Here is a 27,505-nt window from a genome sequence, read left to right as displayed (position 1 = left end):
TGGTTTATATATTTTGGATATTATTAAGAACTCCTTATTGGTCATATCACTTGCAAATATTTTCTTCCATTCAGTAGGTCTTTTTCTTTTAGCAGTGGCTTTCTTTGCTGTGCAAAAGCTTTAAGTTTAATTATGTCCCATTTGTTTCTTTTTGGTTTTATTTCTTTTGTCTTAGGAGACAAATTCCAAAAAAATGTTGCTATGATTTAGGTCAAGGAGTGTTCTACTTTACGGTTTACTCTAGGAGTTTTATGGTTTTCAGTCTTATATTTCGGTCTTTAATCAATTTTGTGTTTGTTTTTATGTATGGTGTAAGAAAATGTTCAAATTTCATTCCTTTATTTGTAAATACCAGTTTTCCCAGTATACTTATTGAAGAAACTATACATTCTCCTTTGTCATAGATTAAATGACCATATGTGGTTTATTTGTGGGCTCTCTGTTCTGTTGATAGGTATGTCTATTGCTGCCCTGGCTCTCTTGTTTTTCATTTGTTTGGAATACTGTTTTCCAGTCTCTCTCTTTCAGTCTGTGTGTTTTTGTTTGTTTGTTTTTAAATATTTATTTATTTAGTTTGTTAGTTTTGGCTGCGCTGTCATAGTTGTGGCACGCAGGCCTAGTTGCTCCGTGGCATGTTGGATCTTGGTTCCCTGAACAGGGATCAAAACCGCATATTGGAGAAGGAAATGGCAACCCATTCCAGTGTTCTTGCTTAGAAAAGTCCATGGACAGAGGGTTCTGGCGGGCTACAGTTCATGGTGTTACATGAGTGAGCACGCATGCATGAGAAGGATGGAGGGAGATGGGTTGGTAGCAATAAACTGGCAGAACTGAAAAAACAAAAAACCGCGTCCCTTGTATTTCAAGGCAAATTCTTAACCACTGGACTACCAAGGAAGTCCCCTTATGTGTGTCTTTAAATCTGAAGTGAGTCTCTTATAGGCAGTATAAATATGGTTTTTGTATCTGTTCAGCCATTCTATGTCTTTTGATTGGTGCATTTAATCTATTTACATTTAAAGTATTATTTAAAATAATAAGGTTGGCTTTATGTATTTATTTATTTTTAGTTAGCTTTATTATTTTTGGCTTTGCTGAGTCTTCCTTGCTGTACTTGGGCTTTCTCTAGCTGCCATGAGCAGGGGCTACTCTCCAATTGTAGTGCATGCGCTTCCCATTGTGTTGGCTTCTCTTGTTCAGGAGCGTGGACTCTAGGGCCCATGGGCTTCAACAGTTGCAGTGCATGGGCTCTAGAGCTCCGACTTAGTAGTTGTGGTGCAAGGGTTTGTTTGCTCCATGGCATGTGGAATTTTCCCAGACCGGGGATGGAACCTGTGTCCCCTACACTGCCAGGCATATTCTTAATTACTGGACTCCCAGGAAAGTCCTAAAGTAATTATTGATAGTTATTGATATGTACTTATTGCCATTTTGTAAGTTGTTTGGGGGGTATTTTTCTGTTTTTTGTTGTTCTTTCTTTTTTTTTCTTCCACTGATGACTAAATTCAGTGTTATGTTTAGATTCCTTTCTCGTTTTTCTTTTCTGTTGCAAATTTTTTGGTTTGTGATTTTCATGAGGTTTATATGGAGATCCAACCAGTCCATTCTGAGGGAGATCGATCCTGGGTGTTCATTGGAAGGACTGATGCTAAAGCTGAAACTGCAATACTTTGGCCATCTCATGCGACGAGTTGACTCACTGGAAAAGACTGATGCTGGGAAAGGTTGGGGGCGGGAGGAGAAGGGGACGACGGAGAATGAGATGGCTGGATGGCATCACCGACTCTGTGGACATGAGTTTGAGTGTACTCCGGGAGTTGGTGATGGACAGGGAGGCCTGGCGTGCTGTGATTCATGGGGTCGCGGAGAGTCGGACACGACTGAGCGACTGAACTGAACTGATATGTAGTCATCTATATATATACATGATTGTTTCAAGTTGCTGATCTCTTATTTCAAATGCATTACATCAACTTTTATTTTTACTCCAGTCCCCCTAAAATTACTGTTTTGGACATAGTATTTTATGTCTTTTTGTTTTTGTATCCCTTAATGAGGATACAGATGATTTTACTGCTTTTGTCTTACGAACTTCCTACTAGTTTTGTACTTGGTTGATTTGCTACCCTTACTATGTATTTGCCTTTACTAATGAATTTTTTATTTTCATAATTTTTTATTGAAGAATAGTTGATCTACAATGTTGTGCTAATTGCTGTACAGCAAAGTGACTCACTTATAAGCATATATTCATTCTTTTTTATATTCTTTTTCATTATGGTTTATCCCTAGGGATTAGATATAGTTCCCTCTGCTGTACAGTATGACAGTGTTATTTATCCATTCTCAATGTAATAGTTTGGGCTTCCCTGATAGCAAAGTTGTTAAAGAATATGCCAACAATTCGGGAGACCCTGGTTCGATTCCTAGGCCAGGAAGATCCACTGGAGAAAGAATAGGCTACCCACTCCAGTATTCTTGGGCTTCGCTTGTGGCTCAGCTGGTAAAGAATCTGCCTGCAATGCAGGAGACCTGGGGGTTCGGTCCCTGGGTTGGAAAGATCCCCTGGAGAAGGGAACGGCTACCCACACCAGTATTCTGGCTTGGAGAATTTCATGGATGTATAGTCCATGGGATCACAAAGACTTGGACACGACTGAGTAACTTTCACTTTCAATGTAATAGTTTGCATCTACTAACCCCTAACTCTCAGTCCATCCCTCTCCCTCCCCCATTCCCTCTTGGCAACCATGGGCCTGTATTCTGTTTGAGTCTCTTCTTATTTTGTAGATAGGTTCATTTGTGCCATATTTTAGATTCCATGTCTAAGTGATATCATATGGTACCTGTCTTTCCTGACTTATTTCAGTTAGTATGATAATCTATAGTTGGATCCATGTCACTGCAAATGGCATTGTTTCATTCTTTTTTATGGCTGAGTAGTATTCCATTTTTTATATGTAACACATCTTCTTTATCTGTTTGTCTGTTGATGGACACCTAGGTTGTTTCCATGTCTTGGCTATTGGGAATAGTGCTGCTGTGAACATAGGGGTGCATGTATCTTTTTGAATTACAGTTTTATCTGGGTATATGCCTAGGAGTGGGGTTTCTGTATCATATGCTAATTTTGTTTTTCATTTGGTAAAGAATCACCATACTGTTTTTCACAGTGGCTGCACCAAGTTACATTCCTGCCAGTAGTGTCGGAGAGTCCCCTTTCTCTACACCCTTTCCACTATTTGTTCTTTGTAGACTTTTTAATAATGGCCATGCTCAGTGGTGTGACGTGGTACCTCATTGTAGTTTTCATTTGTGTTTCTCTAATAATGAGTGATGTTGAGCATCTTTTCATGTGCGTACTGGCCATCTATATGTCTTCTTTCGAGAAATGTCAGTTAAAGTCTTCTGCTTTTTTTTCCGATTGGGTTGGTTCTTGTGTTGTTGAGTTATATGAACTGTTTGTATGTTTTGGAGATGAAGCCCTTGTCCATTGCATCATTTGCAAGTATTTTTTCCCATTCCATAGGTTGTCTTTTCATTTTTTTTATTGTTTCTGTAAGCATGATTAGGTCCTATTTATTTTTATTTATTATTTTAAAAATACCTATTTGGCTGTACTGGGTCTTAGTTGCAGTGATATTTGATCTTCATTGCAGCATGAGGGATCTTTAGTTGTGGCATGAGACCACTTAATTGCTCAGTGGAATCTAGTTCCTCGACCAGAGATCAAACCTGGGTCCCCTGCCTTGGGAACGTGGAGTCTTAGCCACTGAACCACTAGGGAAGTTCCCTGTTTATTTTTTGTTTTTATTTCTATTGCCTTGGGAGATGGCAGTGGTGGCTCATGCCCACACCAGAGCTTGTGTAGGTGGTGCCCTGTTGCCTGCGAGCACATGCAGAGAAAGAAACTACTATGGCGATCCCTCCTCTTTGCTTGTGCACCCCACAGCGATGGCACCTTCCTCTGTGGCGGGCCCAGTCTTCTTCCAGTACTCCCTCAGTGTGGTGTACCACCCCCTAGCTCCGTCAGGCTATCTCCACGCAGCCAAGTGCAGTCCTCTGCCCGGTTCTGACCTCCAGAGCTCGAGCCTCAGCACCCAGACCCTGACTGCCCCAGGGGACAAGCGTCTCAGGCTGGAAAGTGCTGGGTGTCCAGACCATCCATCTTTACAGGTCTCACTCTGCTTTGCCCTCTACAGACTGGTTTCTGCCTTGTACTCAGAGGCTCCGAAGCTCCCTCTCTGTCCCAGATGATCTTCTTACCTCTGAGAGATCTTCCCAGTGTGTAAAAACTTTTTCTTTTTCACAGCTTCCTCCTACAGGCTAAGGAGCCCTCCAAATTTCTTTTTTTTCTTTTGTCCTGTCTAGTTATATGGAGATTTTCTTGCCCTGTCTGCATTGAGTACATGTTCTGTGATAATAATTCCTCATGTAGGTGTATTTTTGATGTGTTTGTTCTTAGGTGAGGTCCATGTCCTTCTCCTCTGCCATCTTGATCCTGTCTTGTCTTTCATATTTTTCATGTTTCTAGATGTGGCCTTTTCTTTTTCTTAGAAAAAACCCTTTAACATTCTTGTAAAGCTGGTTCAGTAGTATTGAAGTCTTTCTGGTTTTGAACTCTTCTGTAGAAGTTTTGATTTCTCCATCAAACGTGGATGAGAGGCTTGCTGGTCAGAGTATTCTTGGTTGTTGTTTTTTCCCTTTCCTCACTTTAAAAAAGATCATGCCACTTGGTTTTGGCCGACAGAGCTCCCAGCTGATAGCTTTATTGAAGTTTCCATATACATAACTACTTGCTTTTTCCTTGCTGCTTTTAATATTCTGTCCTTGTCTTTATTTTTTGTGAGTTTAATTACATTTATCTGGGTGTGACCTCTTTAGTTTCATATAGTTGGAGAGTCTTTGCTTCCTAGACCTGGATGTCTATTTCCTTTCCTGGGTTAGGGAAGTTTTCAGCTATTATGTCTTCAAATATGTTCTGTGCCCCTTTGGCTCTGCCTTATCCTTCTGGGATGTTTATAAGTTGAATGTTAGTATACTTGACAGTATCTTGCTGCTGCTGCTAAGTCACTTCAGTCGTGTCCGACTCTGTGTGACCCCATAGACGGAAGCCCACCAGGCTCCCCTGTCCCTGGGATTCTCCAGGCAAGAACACTGGAGTGGGTTGCCATTTCCTTCTCCAATGTGTGAAAGTGGAAAGTGAAAAGTAAAAGTGAAGTCGCTCAGTTGTGTCCGACCCTTAGCGACCCCACGGACTGCAGCCTACCAGGCTCCTCCATCCATGGGATTTTCTAGGCAAGAGTACTGGAGTGGCTTGCCATTGCCTTCTCTGTGACAGTATCTTAGAGGTCCTTTTAAACTGTCATCATGTCTTCTTTTTTTTTTTTTTTTTACATTTGGTCAGCTCAGTGATTTCCACTATCCTCTCTTCAACTCACTGATTCATTCCTCTGTGTCATTTAGTCTACTGTTGGTTCCTTCTAGCATAATTTTCATTTCACTTACTATAGTCTTCATTTCTGTTTGATTCTTCTTTATGTATTCTGTTAAACTTCTCACTGTGTTCATTCTTCTCTCAATTCTTTGATCAGCTGTAGTTTATTGCCTTGAATTCTTTATTAGGTTTATTTCCACTTCATTTAGTTCTTCTTACTAGGTTTTATCTTGTTCCTTTGATTGGAGCATGTTACTCTGTTGACTCAGTGTTTCTAATTTGCCCTTTTTATTTCTGTGTATCTGGTAGATTGGTTATATTTTCTAGCCTTGGGAAAATGGCCTTTTGTAAGAGACATTCTACATGTTTTAGCAGCACACTCCCCTCTGGTCATCACTTATATTCTCTGGGGAGAGCTCCCTATGTGGATTGTATGGGTCCTTCTCTTGTGGCAGGCGGACTATGTTGTTTTGGAGGTGTGTCTGGCCCCTGGTCTAGTTGGGCACCAGGCCCTGCTTTGTGCAGACGTTGGGTGGGTGGGCTGGATCAGCAGGCAACTGGCTGTGGATTGCCAGGTGTCCTCGGGCTAGTGGTGGCTCACTGGTGTAGGCAGACACATGTTCAAAGGTGGGTAGTTATGGGGCTGGGGTTTCCTGCTCTTTTGTCGGCCTGCTGGTTATTAGAGTTGGTTCTCCACTCGACTGGCTGTGGGTTCCATGGTGTTCAAAGCTGATGCTGGCCCACTGGTGAGTGGGGCTGGATCCCAGGGTGGCTGTCTGATGGACGCAAGGTGTCTCAGAGCTGGTCTGGGCCTGGTGGTGGATGGGGATGGGACTGGTCTTGTGGGTACTGCTGCTCTGCTGGTAGGTGGGGCTGGTCCCCACCTGGCTAGTTGCTTGTCCTGAGACGTGTACTGATGCCTATAGACTGGTGGAAGGGACAGAGTGGGATCCTGAGGCTTATAAGCTAGATGGAGGATTCCAAAATGGCACATGCCAGCCCCAGTGTGTATATAATAGAAGAAGCTTCCCAAAATGGCGGCCGCCAGTTTCCTCTGGGAGAGTCTCTTAAGGTCAGTGGGTGTGACTGACCCAGGCTCCTTCCCAATTTCTTTTTCTGTCATGGTTTATGGGAGCTTGTGAGATTTTATGTGTGACTTTAAGAGAGTGGAGTCTCTCTTTTCCACTGCCCTTGGTTCTTCTGAGGGTGAGAACCATCAAAACCAAATATTCTGGGGGCTTGTCTTCCTGCTGCAGGACGCCAGAGCTGGGGAGCCTCATATGGGGCTCATATCCCTTCCTACTTGGGGAGAACCTCTGCAGTTGTAATGATCCTCCTGTTTGTGGATTTCCCACCTGGGGTTTTGGGTCTTGAGTGTACTACAACTATCTCTTCTTCTCATCTGTGTGGTTCCTTCTTTATGTCTTTAGTTGTAGATCTTTTCTGGTAGATTGTTGACTCTCAATAGTTGCTCTGTAAATAGTTGTGATTTTGGTGTGCCCATGAGAGGAGGTGAGCTCAGGGTCTTCCTCCTCTGCCATATTGTTTTACGTCCTTTCCCCATGTGCTTTGTAACTTGCTCCCTCTCTCTGTGTACATGTGTGTGCATGCATGATGTGTATATGCAGATATATTTTGAACTGTGGTGCTGGAGAAGATTCTTGAGAGTCCCTTGGGCTGCAAGGAGATCCAGCCAGTCCATTCTAAAGGAGATCAGTCCTGGGTGTTCATTGGAAGGACTGATGCTAAAGCTGAAGCTTCAATACTTTGGCCTCCTCATGCGACGAGTTGACTCACTGGAAAAGACTCTGATACTGGGAGGGATTGGGGGCAGGAGGAATAGGGGGTGACAGAGAATGAGATGGCTGGATGGCATCACCAACTCGAGGGACATGAGTTTGAGTGAACTTCAGGAGTTGGTGATGGACAGGGAGGCCTGGCGTGCTGTGATTCATGGGGTGGCAAAGAGTCAGACACGACTGAGTGACTGAACTGAACTGTACTGATACATATGTTGGATTTTTTTTTTTCACAGAGCATTTGAAAGTAAGGTGTTTATGTCTTGTGCATTACTCCTAATTGCCTGGTTCCTAAAAATACGGATACTCTTGTATATAACCACAGCACAATTATCAAGTCAGTAAATTTGTTAAGTTCAGTCACTCAGTCGTGTCCGACTCTTTGCAAGCCCATGGACTGCAGCACACCTGGCATCCCTGTCTATCACCAACTTCCAGAGTTTACTCGAACTCATGTTCATTGAATCGGTGATGCCATCCAGCCATCTCATCCTCTGTTGTCCCCTTCTCCTCACGCCTTCAATCTTTCCCAACATCAGGGTCTTTTCGAATGAGTCAGCTGTTCGCATCAGGTGGCCAAAGTATTGGAGTTTCAGCTTCAACATCATTCCAATGAGATGGATTTCCTTTAGGATGGACTGGTTGGATCTCCTTGCAGTCAAAGGGACTCTCAAGAGTCTTTCTTCTCCAACAGCACAGTTCAAAAGCATCAATTCTTCGGCACTTGGCTTTCTTCACAGTCCAACTCTCACATCCATACATGACCACTGGAAAAAACATAGCCTTCACTAGATGGACCTTTGTTGGCAAAGTAATGTCTCTGCTTTTTAATATGCTTATCTACGTTGGTCATAACTTTTCTTCCAAGGAGTAAGTGTCTTTTTGTTTCATGGCTGCAGTCACCATCTGCAGTGATTTTGGAGCCCAGAAAAATAAAGTCTGCCACTGTTTCCACTGTTTCTCCATCTATTTGCCATGAAGTGATGGGACCAGATGCCGTGATCTTTGTTTTCTGAGAGCTTTAAGCCAGCTTTTTCACTCTCCTCTTTCAGTTTGATCAGAGGCTCTTTACTTCTTCTTCACTTTCTGCCATAAGGGTTTTGTCATCTGTATATCTGAGGTTATTGATATTTCTCCCGGCAATCTTGATTCCAGCTTGTGCTTCTTCCAGCCCAACAGTTCTCATGATGTACTCTGCATATAAATTAAATAAGCAGGATGACAATATATAGCCTTGACGCTGGTAGAATACTTTTCCTAATGTATTGTCCACATTTCAGTTTTGTCCATTGATCCATTCATTTCTTTTATAACATTTTCTCCATTTACTATAGGATGCAGTCTGGGATCAGATATTACATTTAGTTGTCATGATTCTAGTATTGTCTTTAATCTTTGATTTTTCTAGCCTTTGTCTCTTAGGACATTGGCACTTTTTTAACCTGACATTCTCACCTTCCCACTCCCTGGGTTTTATTTTTAATAGAATGTTTCTCATTTTGGATTTGTCTGTTTTTCATGAATAGTTTTAGATGACGTATTCCTAGCTGAAATATTATAAAGTGATACGTTCTTCTCGGGAAATCATATCTGGTGGTATATGCTGTCCATCTGTCCCTCATTGGTGATGTTACTTTTGATTACCCAAGATGTTGTTTAGTTTCTCCATTGTATAGGTAAATGTCCCCCTTGAAGCTAGCTAATAAGCAGTTCTCTGGGGAGACACTTTAAGACCATTAATATAGCCTAACTTCATCCAAATTTCCCCTTAGGTGCAGCATCCATTGGTGATTTCTTGAAGTAGTCTGTACTGTGATGGCTGCAAAATGATGATTTCTCCAGCTCCAGTGCTTCCTGCACATATTTGCCAGTTGGATTCCACTGTAAGCAAAAGCCCTCCCTTCTCCTTCTATTTGTGCATGTGTGTATTTAACTGTTTATTATTGGGCTATGTAGCTATGTATTAGGACTCATGGGTTCCTCTTTCATACAGGTCTATAATTCATTATTTTCCATTATTGGTGCTCAAACTGTCACAGAGTTGGCCATGGGAACCTTTTCAAGCTGACTCTCGGGTCCTTATAACCAGCTCCAATATCATTTGAGTACTTCCCATCTCTCTGGAATAACATATTCTAGGTGGAGCTACACTTCCATATGCAAGAACGTCATATATGCATGGTTTCAGTGTATTGTGTTTGGCTGTCCTATGAGGATTAGCACAGCCTGCTGTGGCAGTATAGTGGAGGGTCCTTTAGCCCAGTGTAGGAGGAGGAGAGTTATAGCAGCAGGACTAAGTTGTGGGAGGGTGGTTGTCAATGGAAGCCTCCTTAGAGGAGGACGAGCCACCAATACCGACTTTTGCAGCATCAGTATGGCTTGGAGAAGCATTGAAGAGGGAGGAAGATAGAAAAGCATCTCAGGCAGATGGAATATCATGGGCTAATGCCCTGAGAGGAGGCAGTGTGAGGCAGCCATGCGCAGGATCACACATAGCTCCTCTGTTTGGTTGAGAGTAGAAAACAGATAATCTGGCTGTGATGTGGGGGAAGGCAAGACCTGAGACAGGAAGAGCAGCAGGAAGTTGCTGGTGTAATGTTTATGAGAACAGTATTCAGACATGCCCTAAATAATAGTAACTAATGCTTCCTGACTTATTACTGTTTGGTATTTAAATTTTGCTACAACCCTCCAACTATTTCCAATTTAAATATGAAGCTTTAAAGGCATAAAGCTGGAGTCTCTTTCCTAGATACTACTAAATGGCAGAACCAGGGTATATACCATCACCCACTTGATTTACTATTTCTGTTTAGTTGGTTGTGCAAGAATGGGAAGTCAAGGAGCACACTCTGGTTTCTGGTTATGTTAACTGAATAGTAGCAGTATTTATAGAACACTGTTTGGGGAAGGATTGTGGTCAGGAGTTCCTTTTTGTACATGCTGACTAATATCTTTGCAAATATCCAGGTGGTGCTGTGTATAGGCAGTAAACTCTGTGTCTGGAGTCCTAGAGGCAGCTCACATGGTACTTAAGATAGCAATTTGGTAACCATCACGTTTAAATGTTTTTGAAACATTAGTAGTGGGTGCCATTACTGGGCACAAAGATGTAGAGTGAGAATAGGGCAAAATCCAGGCAAGCATTAATGTGACCAGAAAGATGGGTTTCGGAAAACAGGCTATTGTGATGTTATAGAGACTGAGAGGAAAAAAAAAAGGTTTGATCAGTAGTGTCAGATGCTGCAAAGGTTAGGGGGATCAGTGATTTGAGCCAGATTAGAGCAGACTTACTTGTAGCTCAGATGGTTAAGAATCTGCCTGCAGTTCAGGAGACCCAGGTTTGATCCCTGAGTTGGGAAGGTCCCCTGGAGAAGGCAATGGCAGCCCACTTCAGTATCCTTGCCTGGAAAATCTCATGGACAGAGGAGCCTGGTGGGCTGCAGTCCATGGGGTCCCAAAGAGTCGGGCACGACTGAGCGACTAACACACAGAGCAGACTTACTGCAGGGAGCAGAATTGCACAGGGAGGCCAGAAAGCCTAAATCTGTGCATGTACGTGTTATCTGTATCTGTATTCTTTTCCCATATTTGTATTTTTTTTAGGTTCACTAAGTAGCCTCCATGTTGATGTTGGACGTCATTAAAGTGGTCCTAATAGCTATTTTTACCTATGGTTAGGCAGAGTCTTACACATAGGGTTTTGTTGCCACCTCATAGATACAGAGTGTAGATTACTCTTGACAGTCTTGGCTTAGAAGGAAAAAAAGAAAGAGCTTGATGCCCAGTAAAAGTCAGCAGATTGCATGCAGAATGAAGGTCATTGCTTATAATTAAAGTCAAATTAGAGTTTACATGGTATTTTTTTCTTTTTTCTTAAATTTATTTTTAATCAAACGATAATTAATGGTATTTATTTTTAATTATATACTTATTATATACTTATTATAAATCAGCAAAAGTAATTCAGTATTTTCCTTTAGCATTTTAAAGTTGTAAAATATTCTCTGTAGTTTCTATAGTGCCCCAGACAATGGTATTATTTAAAGTTTAGGGGGGACCTGTGCGCAAGAGACAGATTTGGTGTGAGATGAACCCTCCCTTGTGTGTGTTGTTCAGCCTTGTATGTTAGTCATGATTTCCATGCATCTTAGGAAGATGCTTCTCAGTCCTAGAAATATTTAACCCTATCATGAGTGATCATAGCAGAAATACTATGAGATTGTGTGGTATACACTGAACAGTTTTCCCCTTATAAAAATGGAAAACAAAGACTAAAAAAGGGATCAGTTAATGATATTTGATGGTGCCACTTGATTTATGGTTTCATTATTAAGTTCACAAGTTGCCTTTATTACCTGGGTACCTCACTTGTACAAGTGAGATTGGGGGTCACTTGCCTCTACTCAAAGTGTGCCCTCAAATCCTGGCATCTGAGCACCTGTGCCAGTTGTACCATAACTAGGTGAGAGCATAGCTAGGCACGTCGGGCTACTGACGGGCCACCAGCATTGTCTTTGAAAACAAAGGATTCTACATGCCCATGTTTGTTTGTTCATTAGTTTCATTTAGACATTGACTTTCCTTTACTCAAACTGCAAATTCAAACCTTTTGACTTCAAAGTACAGGAAGAATGTAAGGCAAACAGGACGTGTTTGATTTGTGGTGTTATTATCAATTCCTCTTCCCTGATTGTATTACTTCAGACACTCAAAATAATTAACCCCCTTTAGAGCAGTGACTGATGTTATAGGCCTTAGGAAAACATGAGGGATAATATGTAAGTAGGACTTGTCAAGACTTAGAAAAATATGGTCACCAAACAGTAATACTCTATATTTTTTAATGTAGCTGCTGCTTTTTTCAGTTTTTAACTATTAAAATGGAACTGAAGTTTTGGGACTTTTTTGTTATTGTTTTGAAACCAGTGATTAGCTATATATTACATCAGAAAAATCTTTGGCTAAGTAGAATTTGTCAATGTCTCAGCTGTAGAATTTGGTATACTTAGAATATGTAGATCTCTCTATTTTATGGTATTGATGATTTCTTTTGAAGTAAAGTGAAATGTGAATAAATTTAACCATACTTTAATTTTTTTAATAGAAAATGACTGCAGTATTGGAAGACCATTACTATTGGAAGGCCGGTTAGCATCCATTTCCTAAGAGAAACTTGACCTCCATTTGCTCTGGCATGGCGCAAAGCAGTCAACAGCTTGATATGCAGGTTCTCCATGACCTCCGACAACGTTTCCCTGAGATTCCAGAGGGTGTGGTATCTCAGTGCATGTTACAGGTAGATTTCCCACCAATGATAGTGATATTACATGACAGTTTTCCTTATTAGAGCTGGCTTTGTATTGTAGTAAGAAGAACTCGGTTTTCTCGTTTATGTTGGGGAGACATCTGGAGGAGGATTTCTCAACCATGGCACAGTCGAGATTGTGGGCTAGATATAGTGTCTGTTGTAGGGATCTGCCTGGTGCATTGTAGGATGTATAGGACCCGCTAAATGCCATTAGTATCCCTGCACTTGTGATAACCAAAAATGTTTACATGGCAGACAAAATCTCCATGTTCCACAGGAGGCAAAATCTTTCCCATTGACAACCAGTGATGTAGAGAAAAGAGCAAAGGCATGTAGCAAAAAGAAGAAAAGAGTTTTCATGCGTTTCACTTCTTATATTTTCAGCTTTGTGTCATCAGTCCCCAAGTCCTTAGAACTGAAATTTGGATTGTAAGATTATCGTTATAACTTCATAGACCATATACCTTTTTAAGCCTATTTTTTGAAGTTTTTAGAGCATTCTTGCCCCCTGCCATTTTTTGCCCTGTTTTTCTAGTTGATAAATGCCCCCTAATATCCAATTTTAACTATAAGACTTCTTTCTTTAATCACATTAGTTTTGTCTTATTGTCTTCTATTGAAATAAATCTTTCATCTCTGATAGAACGTGTCTTCCCACTCAAGGGGCAGCAGAGAAATAGGCCTAACACTCCACCTATTGAGTTTTGCATCATCCTTCACAGAATCTCAGTGTGTTTGGGGTTGTAGCATTTCCCTAGTTGGTTGAGCTTTGAGAGCAGCATTTCTACCCTCCCCACTGAATTTCCTTACTCGACCAGTTCAAACTCCACCTTACTGTATATAATCTGCAAGCTCTCCCTTACAATGTGAGTTTCCCAGGATATAATATAAATTTAGATGTAGCTGAGGTTATTTGAGGCTAGAGACTCCCAGATCAGTGGTGGTAACAGAGGTGCTTCCTTTGTTTGCAAGCCCTTTTGCTAGGTCTTGTTTCTGTGTTAGAGCTTGTCTTTATTTTCTCACACGTACAATTCCAGTGTGAATTTCCACTCTTTAGCCCAATTTTGGTTTCTGGAGTGAAATCCTTGTGGTGTAAACCACTTCCTAGCAGTCAGGTTCCTAACTTACCTAGGGCCCCACCTAGGTCTGACCTTGTTTTTAATACAATTTAATTTATCCCTTTATTATCTGTAGTCTATTCATGGCTTGTTTTCATTTTACTAAGTTGAAAGAATGGAACTTTAAACTCAGCTCAGTGAAGATGTATTGATAACTTACATTGTCGTCAGTTTTTTAGTCTTTTCTTCATCTGGGATTTCTGTTGTTTATCAGTATGGAGACTTATCACCTACTTTTTCTGGAAAATTTCTGTTTGTGGGTAATATATATAAGACACAGTAGTTTACCTTTTTTCCCTTTAATTGTAGTACAGTTGATTTACAATGTTGTGTTAGTTTCCAGTGCACAGAAAAATGATACAGCTTTTATATATATAAACACACACATATATAAAGCCTTCTTCAGTGATCAGTGCAAAAAATAGAGGAAAACAATAGAATGGGAAAGACTAGAGATCTCGTCAAGAAAATTAGTGATACCAAGGGAACACTTCATGCAAAGATGGGCACAATTAAAGTCAGAAATGGTATGGACCTAACAGAAGCAGAAGATATTAAGAAGAGGTGGCAACAACAGACAGAAGAACTGTACAAAAAAGAGCTTTACGACCCAGATAATCACGACAGTGTGATCATTCACCTAGAGCCAGACATCCTGGAATGTGAAGTCAAGTGGGCCTTAGGAAGCATCACTACCAACACAGCTAGTGGAGGCGATGGTATTCCAGTTGAGCTATTTCAAATCCTAAAAGATGATGCTGTGAAAGTGCTGCACTCAGTGTGCCAGTAAATTTGGAAAACTCAGCAGTGACCACAGGACTGGAAAAGGTCAGCTTCATTCCAATCCCAAAGAAAGGCAATGCCAAAGAATGTTCAAACTACCGCACAATTGCACTCATCTCACATGCCAGCAAAGTAATGCTCAAAATTCTCCAAGTCAAGCTTCAGCAGTACATGAACCATGATCTTCCACATGTTCAAGCTGGTTGTAGAAAAGGCAGAGGAACCAGAGATCAAATTGCCAGTATCCACTGGATCATCAAAAAAGCACAAGAGTTCCAGAAAAACATCTACTTCTGCTTTATTGACTATGCCAAAGCCTTTGACTGTGTGGATCACCACAAACTGGAAAATTCTTCAAGATATGGGAATACCAGACCACCTGACCTGCCTCCTGAGAAATCTGTATGCAGGTCAAGAAGCAACAGTTAGAACTGGACATGGAACAACAGACTGGTTCCAAATCGGGAAAGGAGTATGTCAAGGCTGTATATTGTCACCCTGCTTATTTAACTTATATGCAGAATACATTATGTGAAATGCCGGGCTGGATGAAGTAGAAGCTGGAATCAAGATTGCCAGGAGAAATATCAATAACCTTAGATATGCAGATGACTCCACCCTTATGGCAGAAAGCGAAAAGGAATTAAAGAGCCTCTTGAGGAGAGTGAAAGAGGAGAGTGAGAAAGTTGGCTTAAAGCTCAACATTCAGAATACTAAGATCATGGTATCCAGTTCCATCACTTCATGGCAAGTAGATGGGGAAACAATGGAAACAGTGACAGACTTTATTTTGGGGGGTTCCAAAATCACTGCAGGTGGTGACTGCAGCCATGAAATTAAAAGACGCTTGTCTCTTGGAAGAAAAGCTATGACCGATGTAGACAGCCTTTTGAAAAGCAGAGACATTACTTTGCTGACAAAGTTCCGTCTAGTCAAAGCTATGGTTTTTCCAGTAGTCATGTATGGATGTGAGAGTTGGACTATAAAGAAAGCTGAGCACCGAAGAATTGATGCTTTTGAACTGTAGTGTTGAAGAAGACTCTTGAGATTCCCTTGGACTGCAAGGAGATCCAACCAGTCCATCCTAAAGAAAATCCATCCTGAATGTTCATTGGAAGGACTGGTGCTGAAGCTGAAACTCCAATACTTTGACCACCTGACATGAAGAACTGACTCATTGGAAAAGACCCTGATTCTGGGAAGGATTGAAGGCGGGAGGAGAATGGGACAACAGAGGATGAAATGGTTGGATGGCATCACTGACTCAGTGGACATGAGTTTGAGCAAGCTTCAGGAGTTGGTGATGGACAGGGACACCTGGCGTGCTGCAGTCCATGAGGTTGTAAAGAGTTGGACACGACTGAGCGACTGAATTGATATATATATATATATATCCCTTGTTTTTCAGATTATTTTCCATTATAAATTATTAAAGATGTTGACTGTAAGATAGTTCCCTGTGCTATACAGTAGGTCCTTGTTTATCTGTTTTATCCCAAACTAAACATATTCCTTCTTCCCTCCCTCCCTCTTTCTCCAGTGGTTTGAATTTAATATACAAGCTTTAAAGCATCCCTCTAGGCTGTCATCCCCCAATGGAGGGTCAGTTTTGTGGGAAATGATGCCTTATTGCCTCAGTCCTTTCAGGAGTGTTCATTTATGTTTTCTTAAAAGTTCTGACCTCTTTGTCTGGCTAAACAGATTATCATTTTTAATTCATATTTACTGTTTGATAAATTATTTTTTTCTTTTTAAAACATTTAGCAGGTCTGATACAATGTTTGAATCTGTTGTGTTATTATTATTAAAATATTTCCGTAAAGAAAACACTTAACCATCTTTTATTTATGGTTTTAAATTTTTCTTCTTAAGAAAATATACTCAGCCTGTCACTTATAGACATGTGTATGAGTAGGCTGACTACTTCCAACTTTGTATCATTGGAATTTGGTTCTTTTTTGTGGAAACTTATTCAGTGTAGAAAACATGAAATTTTAGGTTAATTAATTAAAAAATGTCAAATATTTAGTAAAGTGGCTGTAACTGCTTTAGATTTCAAATAAAACTCTAGATTTTGTTCTCCTTTTAATCCATAGATTTATACAAACCTTGAAGGAGCTATTTTATTTTCTTTCTTTTTTCTTCCTTTCATGTATCTGTCAGTGGTGTTGTCTAGTTGGCAACCAGTTTGAATCTTTTGGCTCCAAATTCACTGAATATCTAACAATGTCTATCTTCTACCTTAATATCTGTGTCCTCTCCGCCCTTGATCAGCAGGATTTAAAGCAGGATAAGAAAAAGCCCAAATGTACTTCTTTTCTTTTTCAATGTCAACAATTCCTTTTTTCCTTGGCTCGGGTAATATTGTAAAAAGTATTTGAATTTTAGTATCAAAAGTTTTATAGAAGGAAAAAGAGAAAAGTTACTGTGGCGTTTTGATAAAGCCAATTTGTTGTATTTCTGAGAATTCATCTTACACAGGTTTGCTTGACTGAATTTTCTTTCACTCCCTAAAATTTCAGTATAGCAATGTACTTTTGGCATCATACACTAGCCCCTGAAATTACTGTATGACAATGGAAAGAGCACTGGGTGTCTGGAAACGAAGAATCTAGAACTGGCTCTCCAGCTAACTAGTTAAGTACTTGTTGTCAAGTCTTGGAACTTCCCAGGCATGTCTTTTTTCATCTGGGAATGAGTTAAGTTGGAGTCAGTAAACCCTAAGAGTCCTCCCTCTAAAATTAAAGCATTTTATGTCATGCTTTTTATTTAGCTGTATTCAGTTCTCAGCAGAAGTGAAGTGTTTGCTTTTATTGCTTTCAATAAAATGTACTTCTCCCTAAAGTACAGTAATACGTGTATATGTGCATATTTGTATATATATTTATGAAATACAAAGATGGTCATGATAATTGAGAAACTTTTAACAGATTACTTCAAAAGCCATGAATACATGTGTTTTAGACTAATACAATAGTTCTGAATTCTATTTAATGGAATACTGCTTTATTGCTGTTGATTGGAACATCTAAAATGGCAGTTTGTTATTACCATCTTTGTGTGTATGTAATTCTAAAAATTGAAATTTTGAAAGTTTACCAAGCTACTTCTGAGCAAGTAAAAACTTTTGAGACTGTGGGAATGTGAATGAATTTCATTAAGGCAGTCAAGACTGGGTGGGTTTTGTGTTAAATTACTGTAAGTTTGGCAGACTCCTGGAAACATAATTCAAAGAGTGGATTTGTTGTTTTTGTTTGTTTGTTTTACTGATTTCTTCTGTTAACTTAATCTTTCATACTGAGACAGTTGAAGTGATATAGGGATAACTGTGGTGAAATAAAAAGTATAGGCTGCTTGAGAATTTTTACTGTTTGGAATCTTTAGGAGTTTTATTGTTGTTTTTTTCACTTTGGGGTTTGTTTGCCTTTTGAAAACTAACGCGTGGTTATTTTCCTGTGTATCAGTGTAAATATTAATAATGGATATGACTTATACTTGTAGATTACAGCAAGTGTGGTGAATCCAAGATTAGCCCAACATTGTAATTTGTTGAGATGCAACAAGTATAAGATGAGTCCTGGATTTGGAGTCAGAAAAGTTGGGGTTGAGTCACAAGGTTCATTAGTAGGTACTGTACGTTTCTGTAGCAGTAGCAGTAGCGGTAGTACTCGTTCTGTAAGCTAAATGTCTGTAAAATAATACAAATAGTTTGGGATCTGCCTTTCAGGATCGATGACCGTGAAGCTTTTTGTGTGTAAAAATATTGTTGTCTACTTATTTTCTGACAGTTGTGTTTACATAAATCTGTGGCAAAGCTTCAGTCCGCTATTAGGATCTGTTAATGTTGCCAATGTTCTGTGTACCATTTTTTTCCCCTAGAATAACAACAATCTGGAAGCCTGTTGCCGAGCCCTTTCCCAGGAGAGTAGCAAATACTTATATATGGAATACCATAGTCCAGATGACAGCAGGATGAATAGAAACCGCCTTTTGCATATTAACCTGGGTATTCATTCTCCTAGTAGCTACCACCCAGGAGATGGCGTGCAACTTAATGGTGGTCGAACACTGGTACATAGCTCAAGTGATGGACATATTGATCCACAGCATGCAGCAGGTAAACAGCTTATATGTTTAGTTCAGGAACCACACTCAGCTCCAGCTGTTGTCGCTGCTACTCCCAACTACAATCCTTTTTTTATGAATGAACAGAACAGAAGTGCAGCTACTCCTCCTTCACAGCCACCTCAACAGCCATCTTCCATGCAAACAGGAATGACTCCATCTGCTATGCAAGGGCCTTCACCACCACCGCCGCCACCTCCTTCCTACATGCACATACCTCGGTATAGTACCAATCCAATTACTGTTACAGTATCCCAAAACCTCCCTTCTGGACAGACTGTACCAAGAGCTTTACAAATTCTTCCACAAATTCCGAGCAATCTGTATGGGTCTCCTGGTTCTATTTATATTAGACAGACATCTCAGAGTTCATCAGGAAGACAGACTCCTCAGAATACGCCATGGCAGTCCTCACCACAGGGCCCAGTGCCTCATTATAGCCAGCGTCCTTTACCTGTGTATCCACATCAACAAAACTATCCACCTTCTCAGTATTCTCCCAAACAACAGCAGATCCCTCAACCTGCTTACCATTCACCACCTCCTTCTCAATGTCCTTCACCCTTCAGCTCTCCTCAGCATCAAGTACAACCGTCTCCGTTGGGCCACCCCAGTTCTCATGTCTTTATGCCACCTAGTCCTTCAACAACGCCACCCCATCCATATCAACAGGGACCTCCTAGCTATCAGAAACAGGGAAGCCATTCGGTAGCCTATCTCCCATATACAACATCTAGCTTACCCAAAGGATCCATGAAGAAGATAGAAATTACAGTCGAACCCTCTCAGAGATCTGGAACAGCTATGAATAGGAGTCCTTCACCTATCAGTAACCAGCCATCTCCACGGAATCAGCACTCATTGTACACAGCCACCACACCACCATCAAGTTCTCCTTCCAGAGGGATATCCAGTCAACCGAAACCTCCGTTTACTGTCAATCCTGTGTATATTACATATACACAGCCCACTGGACCTTCCTGTGTTCCATCACCATCTCCTCGGATGATACCAAACCCAACGACCGTTTTTAAAATCACTGTAGGCCGAGCCACAACTGAAAATCTGTTAAATTTAGTGGACCAAGAAGAACGTTCTGCAGCCCCAGAACCTATTCAGCCCATTTCAGTGATACCAGGCTCTGGGGGAGAAAAGGGAAGCCATAAATATCAGAGAAGTTCCAGTTCTGGATCTGATGACTATGCCTATACACAAGGTAATTTCAGCCCTTTTATATGACATGTCTTTGTGGGGTGATGGTAGTCTCCTACTCAAAAGTAAAGATATTAGGTGTTTAATTAATGTACTATGTATTAAATATTCGGCAGTAGCATTGCTATTAAGAATAGGGTTAGCACTTCAGAATCATCTACAGATTACTTTAAAATAGAAAAATGCAGTCATGGTAAGAGTGCCTTCAAAGACTGTATGTTAAGAAGTGCATTCATTGGGAGAAAATCATAGGCCAGTGAAATCAACATGGTCCAAAACGCCAACTACAGAGTGGGAAAAAGGGACTCATAGAGGGTGACCTAAAGTTTATCACAGGGAAAAATTTGAATATTTTTTAAGCAGATGGACTGAAGGGGGTGAGGAAGTTTTAAGTATTGTGTATTTATAGGAAGTAGGGTTGGTAATGAAGAACATTATTGGAGTAGTTCACAGTGGACCTAACTCAACATAAAGAGAAGAAAGTATCTTAAAAGTTTGTTAAAAGATAGGGGAGAATTGACTATTCTTTAAGTATATGTGAAACGACACCCAGGGATCAGTGAAGAGAATCTTAGGGAAATTAAGGACAATAGAAGAGGAGGAATGTATAGATGATATTATTTTGGCAGAAGGAACCGGATCCAAATTAAAGCACATAGGAAGGCCAGATCACATTAGCAAGACTTTAGAATAAATGTCAACTGAAGTTGAATGACAGGGGTCTTTATGGGTATTTCATACATTAGCCATGCATGTACAGATGTCCCCGTCACTTGTTCAATGTTATTTTCTGCAATGACTTTGTCTGTAATGCTATAGCCTTGCTGTTACATCAGCGAGCAAGGATGGAGAGGTTAGCAAAGCAATTGAAACTTGAGAAAGAGGAGCTCGAGCGCTTGAAGGCAGAAGTTAATGGTATGGAACATGACCTGATGCAGAGGCGGCTCAGAAGGGTCAGCTGCACCACGGCAATCCCAACGGTAAGTAGGATCTACTAGGATGTATTGGGTGGTGGCAGGGGGGCATTTTGCCTGTCTGGGCTTTTTCTTCTGATGTTAAGTTCTCTTCCCGGTAGTTTTGTTCTGTCAGCAGCACATGAAGGATGTTTGCCTTTTGTTCTCAGCCAAATAAATGGATAGTTTCTTTTGTTCTCTTGGGGGAATTCCATAGTTTCATGAGTATTTTCAAAGATAATTAATGTATGGCAGCTCAGTCACTATAGATTGCTTTCTGTTAGAATAGAAATGAGAAGTAAAACTTGACCAAATGCTTTATAAGTGTTCACAGGTATTCATTTATGCTTTTGTGTATTAGGTACATATATATTTAAGACAGTTATTTTTCTCAGTACATTCATGTACATGAGTTAGAGCAAGATCAGTATGCATCTTGGGAAAGTGCTGACTCTAGATCATTATCAAGCAGAGTAATTTTGACGTGTAGATAATTGTAGAAACTAAGATAACAGTATGAACAGGAGTTTTAACAGGGGTTATAGGAGTACTGTCATGCATAGATTTGGGCCACATACTGTTAACAAATTGTAAGTTCAACAATTCTTAAAAACTTTGGATCCCAAATATCATTTGACTCTTCAACATTGATTTAGCAAGCAATTTTTACAGCTTATGAGTGTGGTCCAAAGCAAGGAGTTTAGTGTATACCTACTAGAGGGAAAAATCGAGCCATCCCTCAAGAAATAACTTGATACTATATATGGTAAGTGATCTGTGAGGCCGTGCAAGAAGTCACTTCAACTAGTCGATCTGCATCCTCCATGTACTTTGCTCTCACTAGTCGTCCTCTGAAGCTCTCTGTATAGAACTCTTGTGTGTTCTTCAGGAATCAACTTGCTCTGTTCTTTTACCTGAAGGCATTCTTAACGTCTTTTGACCAAGGTTAAGTTCAGAGACAAAGGAGGGAAAGAGAAGCTAAGGGTTTGGGAGCTGCTAGCTGGTATAGTGGTTAGGACTTTGCCTCCGAAGGCAAGGGATATGGGCTTGATTCCTGGTTAGGGAAGTAAGACACTAGCTCTGATCGGAGATGACATAAGATTTGGGGACTGCCAAGGTGATGCAGTATCCTTCTCTAGCATCGCTGGAGACTTAGGGATTGCAAACCTCATGCAGTATCCTTCTTTCGCATCGTCTCAGGAGACTTGGGGACTGCCAACCTGATGCCATATTCTTTTCTAGCATCACAGGATACTTAGGGATTACAAACCTCATGCAGTATCCCTTCTCTAGCATCAGGAGACAGGATATGCCTAAGGGATGGCAAACCTCATGCACTATCCTCTCCCATCATCTCTGGAGACTTAGGGACTGCCATCCTGATATCGTATCCTTCTCTAGCATTGTCTCAGGAGACAGGAGACTTAGGCATTACAAACCTTATACAGTATCCTTCTCTAGCATCATCTCAGGAGACTGAGATGACTTAGGGATGTCAAACCTCTTGCACTATCCTCTCCCATCGTCTCAGGAGACAGCAGACTTAGGGATTGCAAACCGCATGCAGTATCCTTCTCCTGAATCATCTCAGGAGACTTAGGGATGGCAAGCCTGATACAGTATCCTTCTCTAGCATCATCACAGGAGACTTGGGGACTGCGAACCTGTTGCAGTGTCCTTCTCTAGCATCCCAGGAGACAGGAGATTTAAGGGTTGACACCTGATCCAGTATCCTTCTCTTGCATCCATCTCTGGAGACAGGAGACTTAGGGATTGCAAACCCCATTCATTATCCTTCTGTAGAAACCCTCTATGGAAACAGTAAGCATATTATGTACAAACCTCATTCATTATCCTGCTATAGAAGCACTCTATGTATACAGAAGACAGGAGACTTATTGATTACAAATCTGATTCATTTTCCTTCCTTAGAATCCCTTTATGGAGACAGGATACAGGAGACACTTTTATTGATTACAAACCTGATTCATTATACGTCTATAGAATACCTCTGTGGAGATAGGAGACTTATTTATTAGAAACCTGATTCATTATCCTTCTATAGAATCCCTCTTTGTAGACAGGTAACAGGAGCCGTATTGATTACAAACCTGATTTAGTATCCTTCTATAGAATCTGTGTATATAGACAGGATACACGAGACAGGAGGCACAGGCAACAGTAGACAGGTGATTCAGGAGACAGGAGTCACAGGAGACTGACAACAACAGACAAAGGAGACAGGAGACGACACTTATTTATTACACACCTAATTCATCATCCTTCTATAGAATCCCTCTATGGAGACAAAAAACAGGAAATGACACCCTTTTATTGATTACAAGCTTGATTCATTATCCTTCTGTAGAAACCCTCTATGGAGACAGGGAAAGACGATGACACAGTTGTATTGATTACAAACCTGACATATTATCCTTCTATAGACTCCCTCTATGGAGACAGGAGATAGTTGATTGCAAACATGATTCATCATACTTCAAAATCAATTTTATGATGAAAAAACCGTCCCAGTGCACATGTGACTTTGAATCCCTCTTCTCCTGTTTCACTTATACCTCCTTGGATAAGCTACTTTCTTTATATTTGGTTTCTCTTCTACAATATCTATGACTACCTATCTCATAGAATTTTTTTATATTTCCAGAAGAACTTAAGATAATATACATTACACAGTTTATATAATGCCTAACAAATAGTCTTCTGACTACATAATTTTGGTTTACAAGACAGTGGAAAAATGTGCTTAAATCTGAAATATTTTTTTAAATTTATTTTAATTGGAGGCTAATTACTTTACATTATTGTATTGGTTTTGCCATACATTGACATGAATCTGCCCCGGGTGTACATATGTTCCCCATCTTGAACCCCCCTCCCACCTCCCTCCCCATCCCATCCCTCTGGTTCATCTGAGTACACCAGCCCCGAGCATCCTGTATCATGCATTGAACTTGGACCGGCAATGGAGTATTACTCAGCAATTAAAAAAATACATTTGAATCAGTTCTAATGAGGTGGATGAAACTGGAGCCTATTATACAGAGTGAAGTAAGCCAGAAAGAAAAACACCAATACAGTATACTAACGCATATATATGGAATTTAGAAAGATGATAACGATAACCCTGTATACGAGACAGCAAAAGAGACACAGATGTATAGAACAGTCTTTTGGACTCTGTGGGAGAGGGCGAGGGCGGGATGATTTGGGAGAATGGCATTGAATCATGTATATTATCATATGTGAAACAAATCTGAAATATTTTGAAAATATTTGATTTTCTTTTCACTTTAGGAACCTGTAAAACATACAAATGTCAAAGCATTTAGTCAGAATTCCCTTTGTGTTCCTAGAGGCTCATTGCTAATGCTTATATGGCTTCTTTAACCAGTAGTGCATGAAAACCTGGTTAGAAACCCATGTGCCTCGTCAAACTGAAATGCATATTTGTGACCAACTATAGGTACAGTTGCAGAAACTTAGAGGATCAGAAAAATAATCTTTCCAAGGAGGACTGAAGTGAAAAATGCCTAATAGCCATCATTTCTCTCAGGCTGTTGTTTGCAGAGCCTTTTTATTAAATGCTGTGAGAGATGTCATCGCTTAACCACATCTGTATGTAAAAAGACATACATAGATCCATGAACCTGTACATCGGGGAAGAAAAGCTAATGTAACAATGAATCAATAGTGCTGGCCAACTACATGGTAATGATATTAACTACTTTGAGAGTTCTGAGATAGAACTCTGTTAGCTTTTTGCTAACTTTTTAGAGTTCAAAGATGTGACAATTGCATGGAGAAGGGGGAAATTTAAGTTATACCCCGAAGGATAAATAAGATTTTACTCATCAGTACTTCCACTTACTCCATCCCACAAGTTTTTTTTCTCTTCATTGATCTTCTTATTAATTGGGTGGTGGCATCAACCAACCCACAGTCCTGGATGCATAATCAAGGCCAAACCGTGAAAGAACATCACTGGTCTTCGACCTTCTTCTCTCCTACAAATATTCTCCAACTGATAGAACAGGTGAATTAAGGTATTTCTGCCACGTTTTATACAACAAGCTATTTTTTTCCTTAGAAACGTCAGATGTATTCTGGAACTTTGCAAACAAGCAAGGTTAAATTATACCAAACCCATCTTGAAACCCCACCTTCATGAAAATGCAGTATTGTTTCCAACAAATAGTAGTAATGGTCCAGAAACAGCCATTGTCCCCTCACCCCAAAGCTATTAGGAGGCATAGGAACCTGACAGAAAAATCGTAGCTTAGTGAGTCCCAAGGGTTCTGTTGTCTTTGAAAATGAGCATGTTGACAAGAGCCTTTTGGTTGTTACCAGCAAATGTGCAGTGACCTCTTGACTATAACATTTATTATAGTTATTTCCATACCTGATTACACAGCTTCACTGCTCAAGACCACTATGCCTGAAGTAGCCCCCTCTGCAAATCATGTTAGAATGATTTGCTCCTTTAGGTACTTGACTTTCTCCAAAATTCTACAAAGCAAAGACTAGATTCTTTCATATATTCCTGGGAAGACAGCATCACTTTTTGAAACCCTTGAACAAGTGTTTTACTACAATGCTCAGATGTGTTTTACACTTTTAATAGTTAATATAGACAAGGTGTAAGGATTTATTTTACATGTTAACATAGGAATGAGAAGAGCAATCCATAAGTATTTCTCAATGACGTTTTTGTCCCCCTATCATTCCAAGGGATTGTTGCACTTATTATAGACTGCCTGTTACATCACTTTTCTAAAACTTTTGACACCACCTAATTTAATGGACATTCCCAGATATTCTGAGATGTCCTAACAGGATAGTATCTTGCATCATTCGGAATTAACCCATTTCCCAGATTTTCCTTCACTTTTATATTTACCTTTTTAGTAAAACACCATGTTTAGTAGAAGAAGATTTTTTTCTGTCTTCCTGTGATAGCAGATATTTATCTTTTACTTCATGTAGTTACAGTCACCTTAGTAAGTGGTTTCCTAGCTGTACTGTGCTGAAAGTTTCATTACCTCTATAGAGTCTAAACTCTTAACTTCATTTTTTACTGTACATATATGTGAATAGTAAAGACATTCAGAACATTGGGGGAAGTAGAGGCTTCCAAAAAGCTTTAGCTATTCGAAAAATAGGGCTCTCTTCACATTTCAATGTATCATGTTCATGTCAAGGCAGAAAGAAACAGACTTTGGGGGGAGAATGGAATCTATTTGTTCCTGCAATTTTCATGTACTATGTTACTAGCGTCCTTTTATGTAGGAGAAACAGAAGATGCAAAGATTTCTAGAGAAGTTTCTAAAGAAGACTTCTGTATAAACCCTGGATCTGCCCATTATGAGTTTTTAAGAACCTTGGGAAAATTATATAACCTATTTGTTCCTCAGCTTCATCATATATACACTGGGGGTGATATCAGTACTTACCTAGGAAGATTATGTTCAGGCAAGAGTGAGAGACTTCTGGTGGACATAGTGCTGACAGTAACTATTCATTAAAAGAAGTACCATTGTAGTTTTTACCAGCCTCGACAAGACTAAAATCATGGAAGCTGCTTGTTTACAAGGTTGATGCTTATTTTCCCTTACTATGCAAATGTAGAAAGAAAATATTCTCAATGCTCTGTGATTAATATATGGTAGTGTTTGTATGAGAGAACATAGTGTAGTATGATAGCCCCGCCACATTATATGAGAATTTTGTTTTTATGTGTCCATATTGATGTCACCATTTCACCTATTCCTTGGAAAACGTAGTATGAAGACTTCTTAAACATGCCCTTTAAGGGATTAAGGCCATTTTCTTGGTAATAACCTATCAGAACAGTTAACATGAATACCAGTTCTTAAATGTTGGGCTTGATAATGACTTTCCCACAATTGCTATTTTGGGTCCTTTCTTACTAGCCTGAGGAAATGACAAGATTGAGAAGCATGAACAGACAACTCCAGATAAATGTTGACTGTACACTGAAAGAAGTTGACCTCCTTCAATCTAGAGGTATAGACTTGATTATTTGGTAAACCATAAGTAATACTGCGGTGTGTTATGCTGCTTCAATAGCAATCATTTTGGTTTTACAGATATAATGGGTAAAAACTACCTTTTACAAGATCACAGTCCTGGTATAGACATCCTTCACCCCACAGTCAGATCAGATTTGGGTGATCAAAAATAATTTTACTTTCACAACTTCATCATTAAGTTCTTACCATTTAGAGTGTTTGATGGTGGCACTCTATATTTATCCTCTTTTAGTCATAGACTATTTCATAAACTGTTGGGTTTTATTTCTAAAACACAGTAGAATTATGTGATAGTCATCTCAGATGTCTGTGCAAACAGGGATCCCAACTCAGAACATCAGATTACTCAGTTTAAAAGGAAAACCTGTATGCCGTTTTCTTTGTTATCTGTTACATGAAAACATTCAACTATATCTTAGAGATTTCATTTTTGTGGCTTTCTGATTGAATTCTACTACAGTAAAAGCTCCCTGAGTTTACTTTGATTTACTCAGCTCACCAGGTTAGAGATATGCTTCATTTTCCTCTGTAAAATATCCAGCCATGAGGCTGCATTCTGGCAAGTCCACGTACTATTGCTCCCATCAGTTGAATTGTCTGCTTACCAACAGACAGTTGTGCCCATTCTCAAACCTGCTTAGATTACAAAGGATGGTAACTGGCATAATGTTTTTAAAATGGATATGGATGTAAGAA

The 27,505-nt window shown here is 40.0% G+C and overlaps 1 protein-coding gene across 7 annotated transcripts in view; it reads left to right on the top strand.

The window, feature by feature from the left end:
- The window catches only part of TAB3 (TGF-beta activated kinase 1 (MAP3K7) binding protein 3), a 94,552-nt gene that overhangs the window by 46,535 nt on the left and 20,512 nt on the right, over window positions 1-27,505 (top strand). For 6 of the 7 annotated variants that reach the window (XM_055437854.2, XM_055437853.2, XM_055437852.2 and 3 more), the window contains 5 exons: window positions 9,009-9,119; window positions 12,344-12,535; window positions 18,328-19,789; window positions 20,605-20,765; window positions 26,690-26,783. In XM_055437854.2, coding sequence (XP_055293829.1) covers window positions 12,434-12,535; window positions 18,328-19,789; window positions 20,605-20,765; window positions 26,690-26,783 — 1,819 coding nt within the window. In that variant the 5' untranslated portion in view covers window positions 9,009-9,119; window positions 12,344-12,433. The remainder of the gene's footprint in view (window positions 1-9,008; window positions 9,120-12,343; window positions 12,536-18,327; window positions 19,790-20,604; window positions 20,766-26,689; window positions 26,784-27,505) is intronic. The other variant, XM_088834093.1, reaches the window with a different exon arrangement.

This window comes from Moschus berezovskii, chromosome X, assembly GCF_049115385.1.
Source record: "Moschus berezovskii isolate FMDL1 chromosome X, NW_MosBer_1.0, whole genome shotgun sequence".
NCBI lineage: Eukaryota > Metazoa > Chordata > Mammalia > Artiodactyla > Moschidae > Moschus > Moschus berezovskii.
The sequence above is the reverse complement of the archived record's forward strand: the minus strand, read 5'-3'. Positions and strand labels throughout refer to the sequence as shown.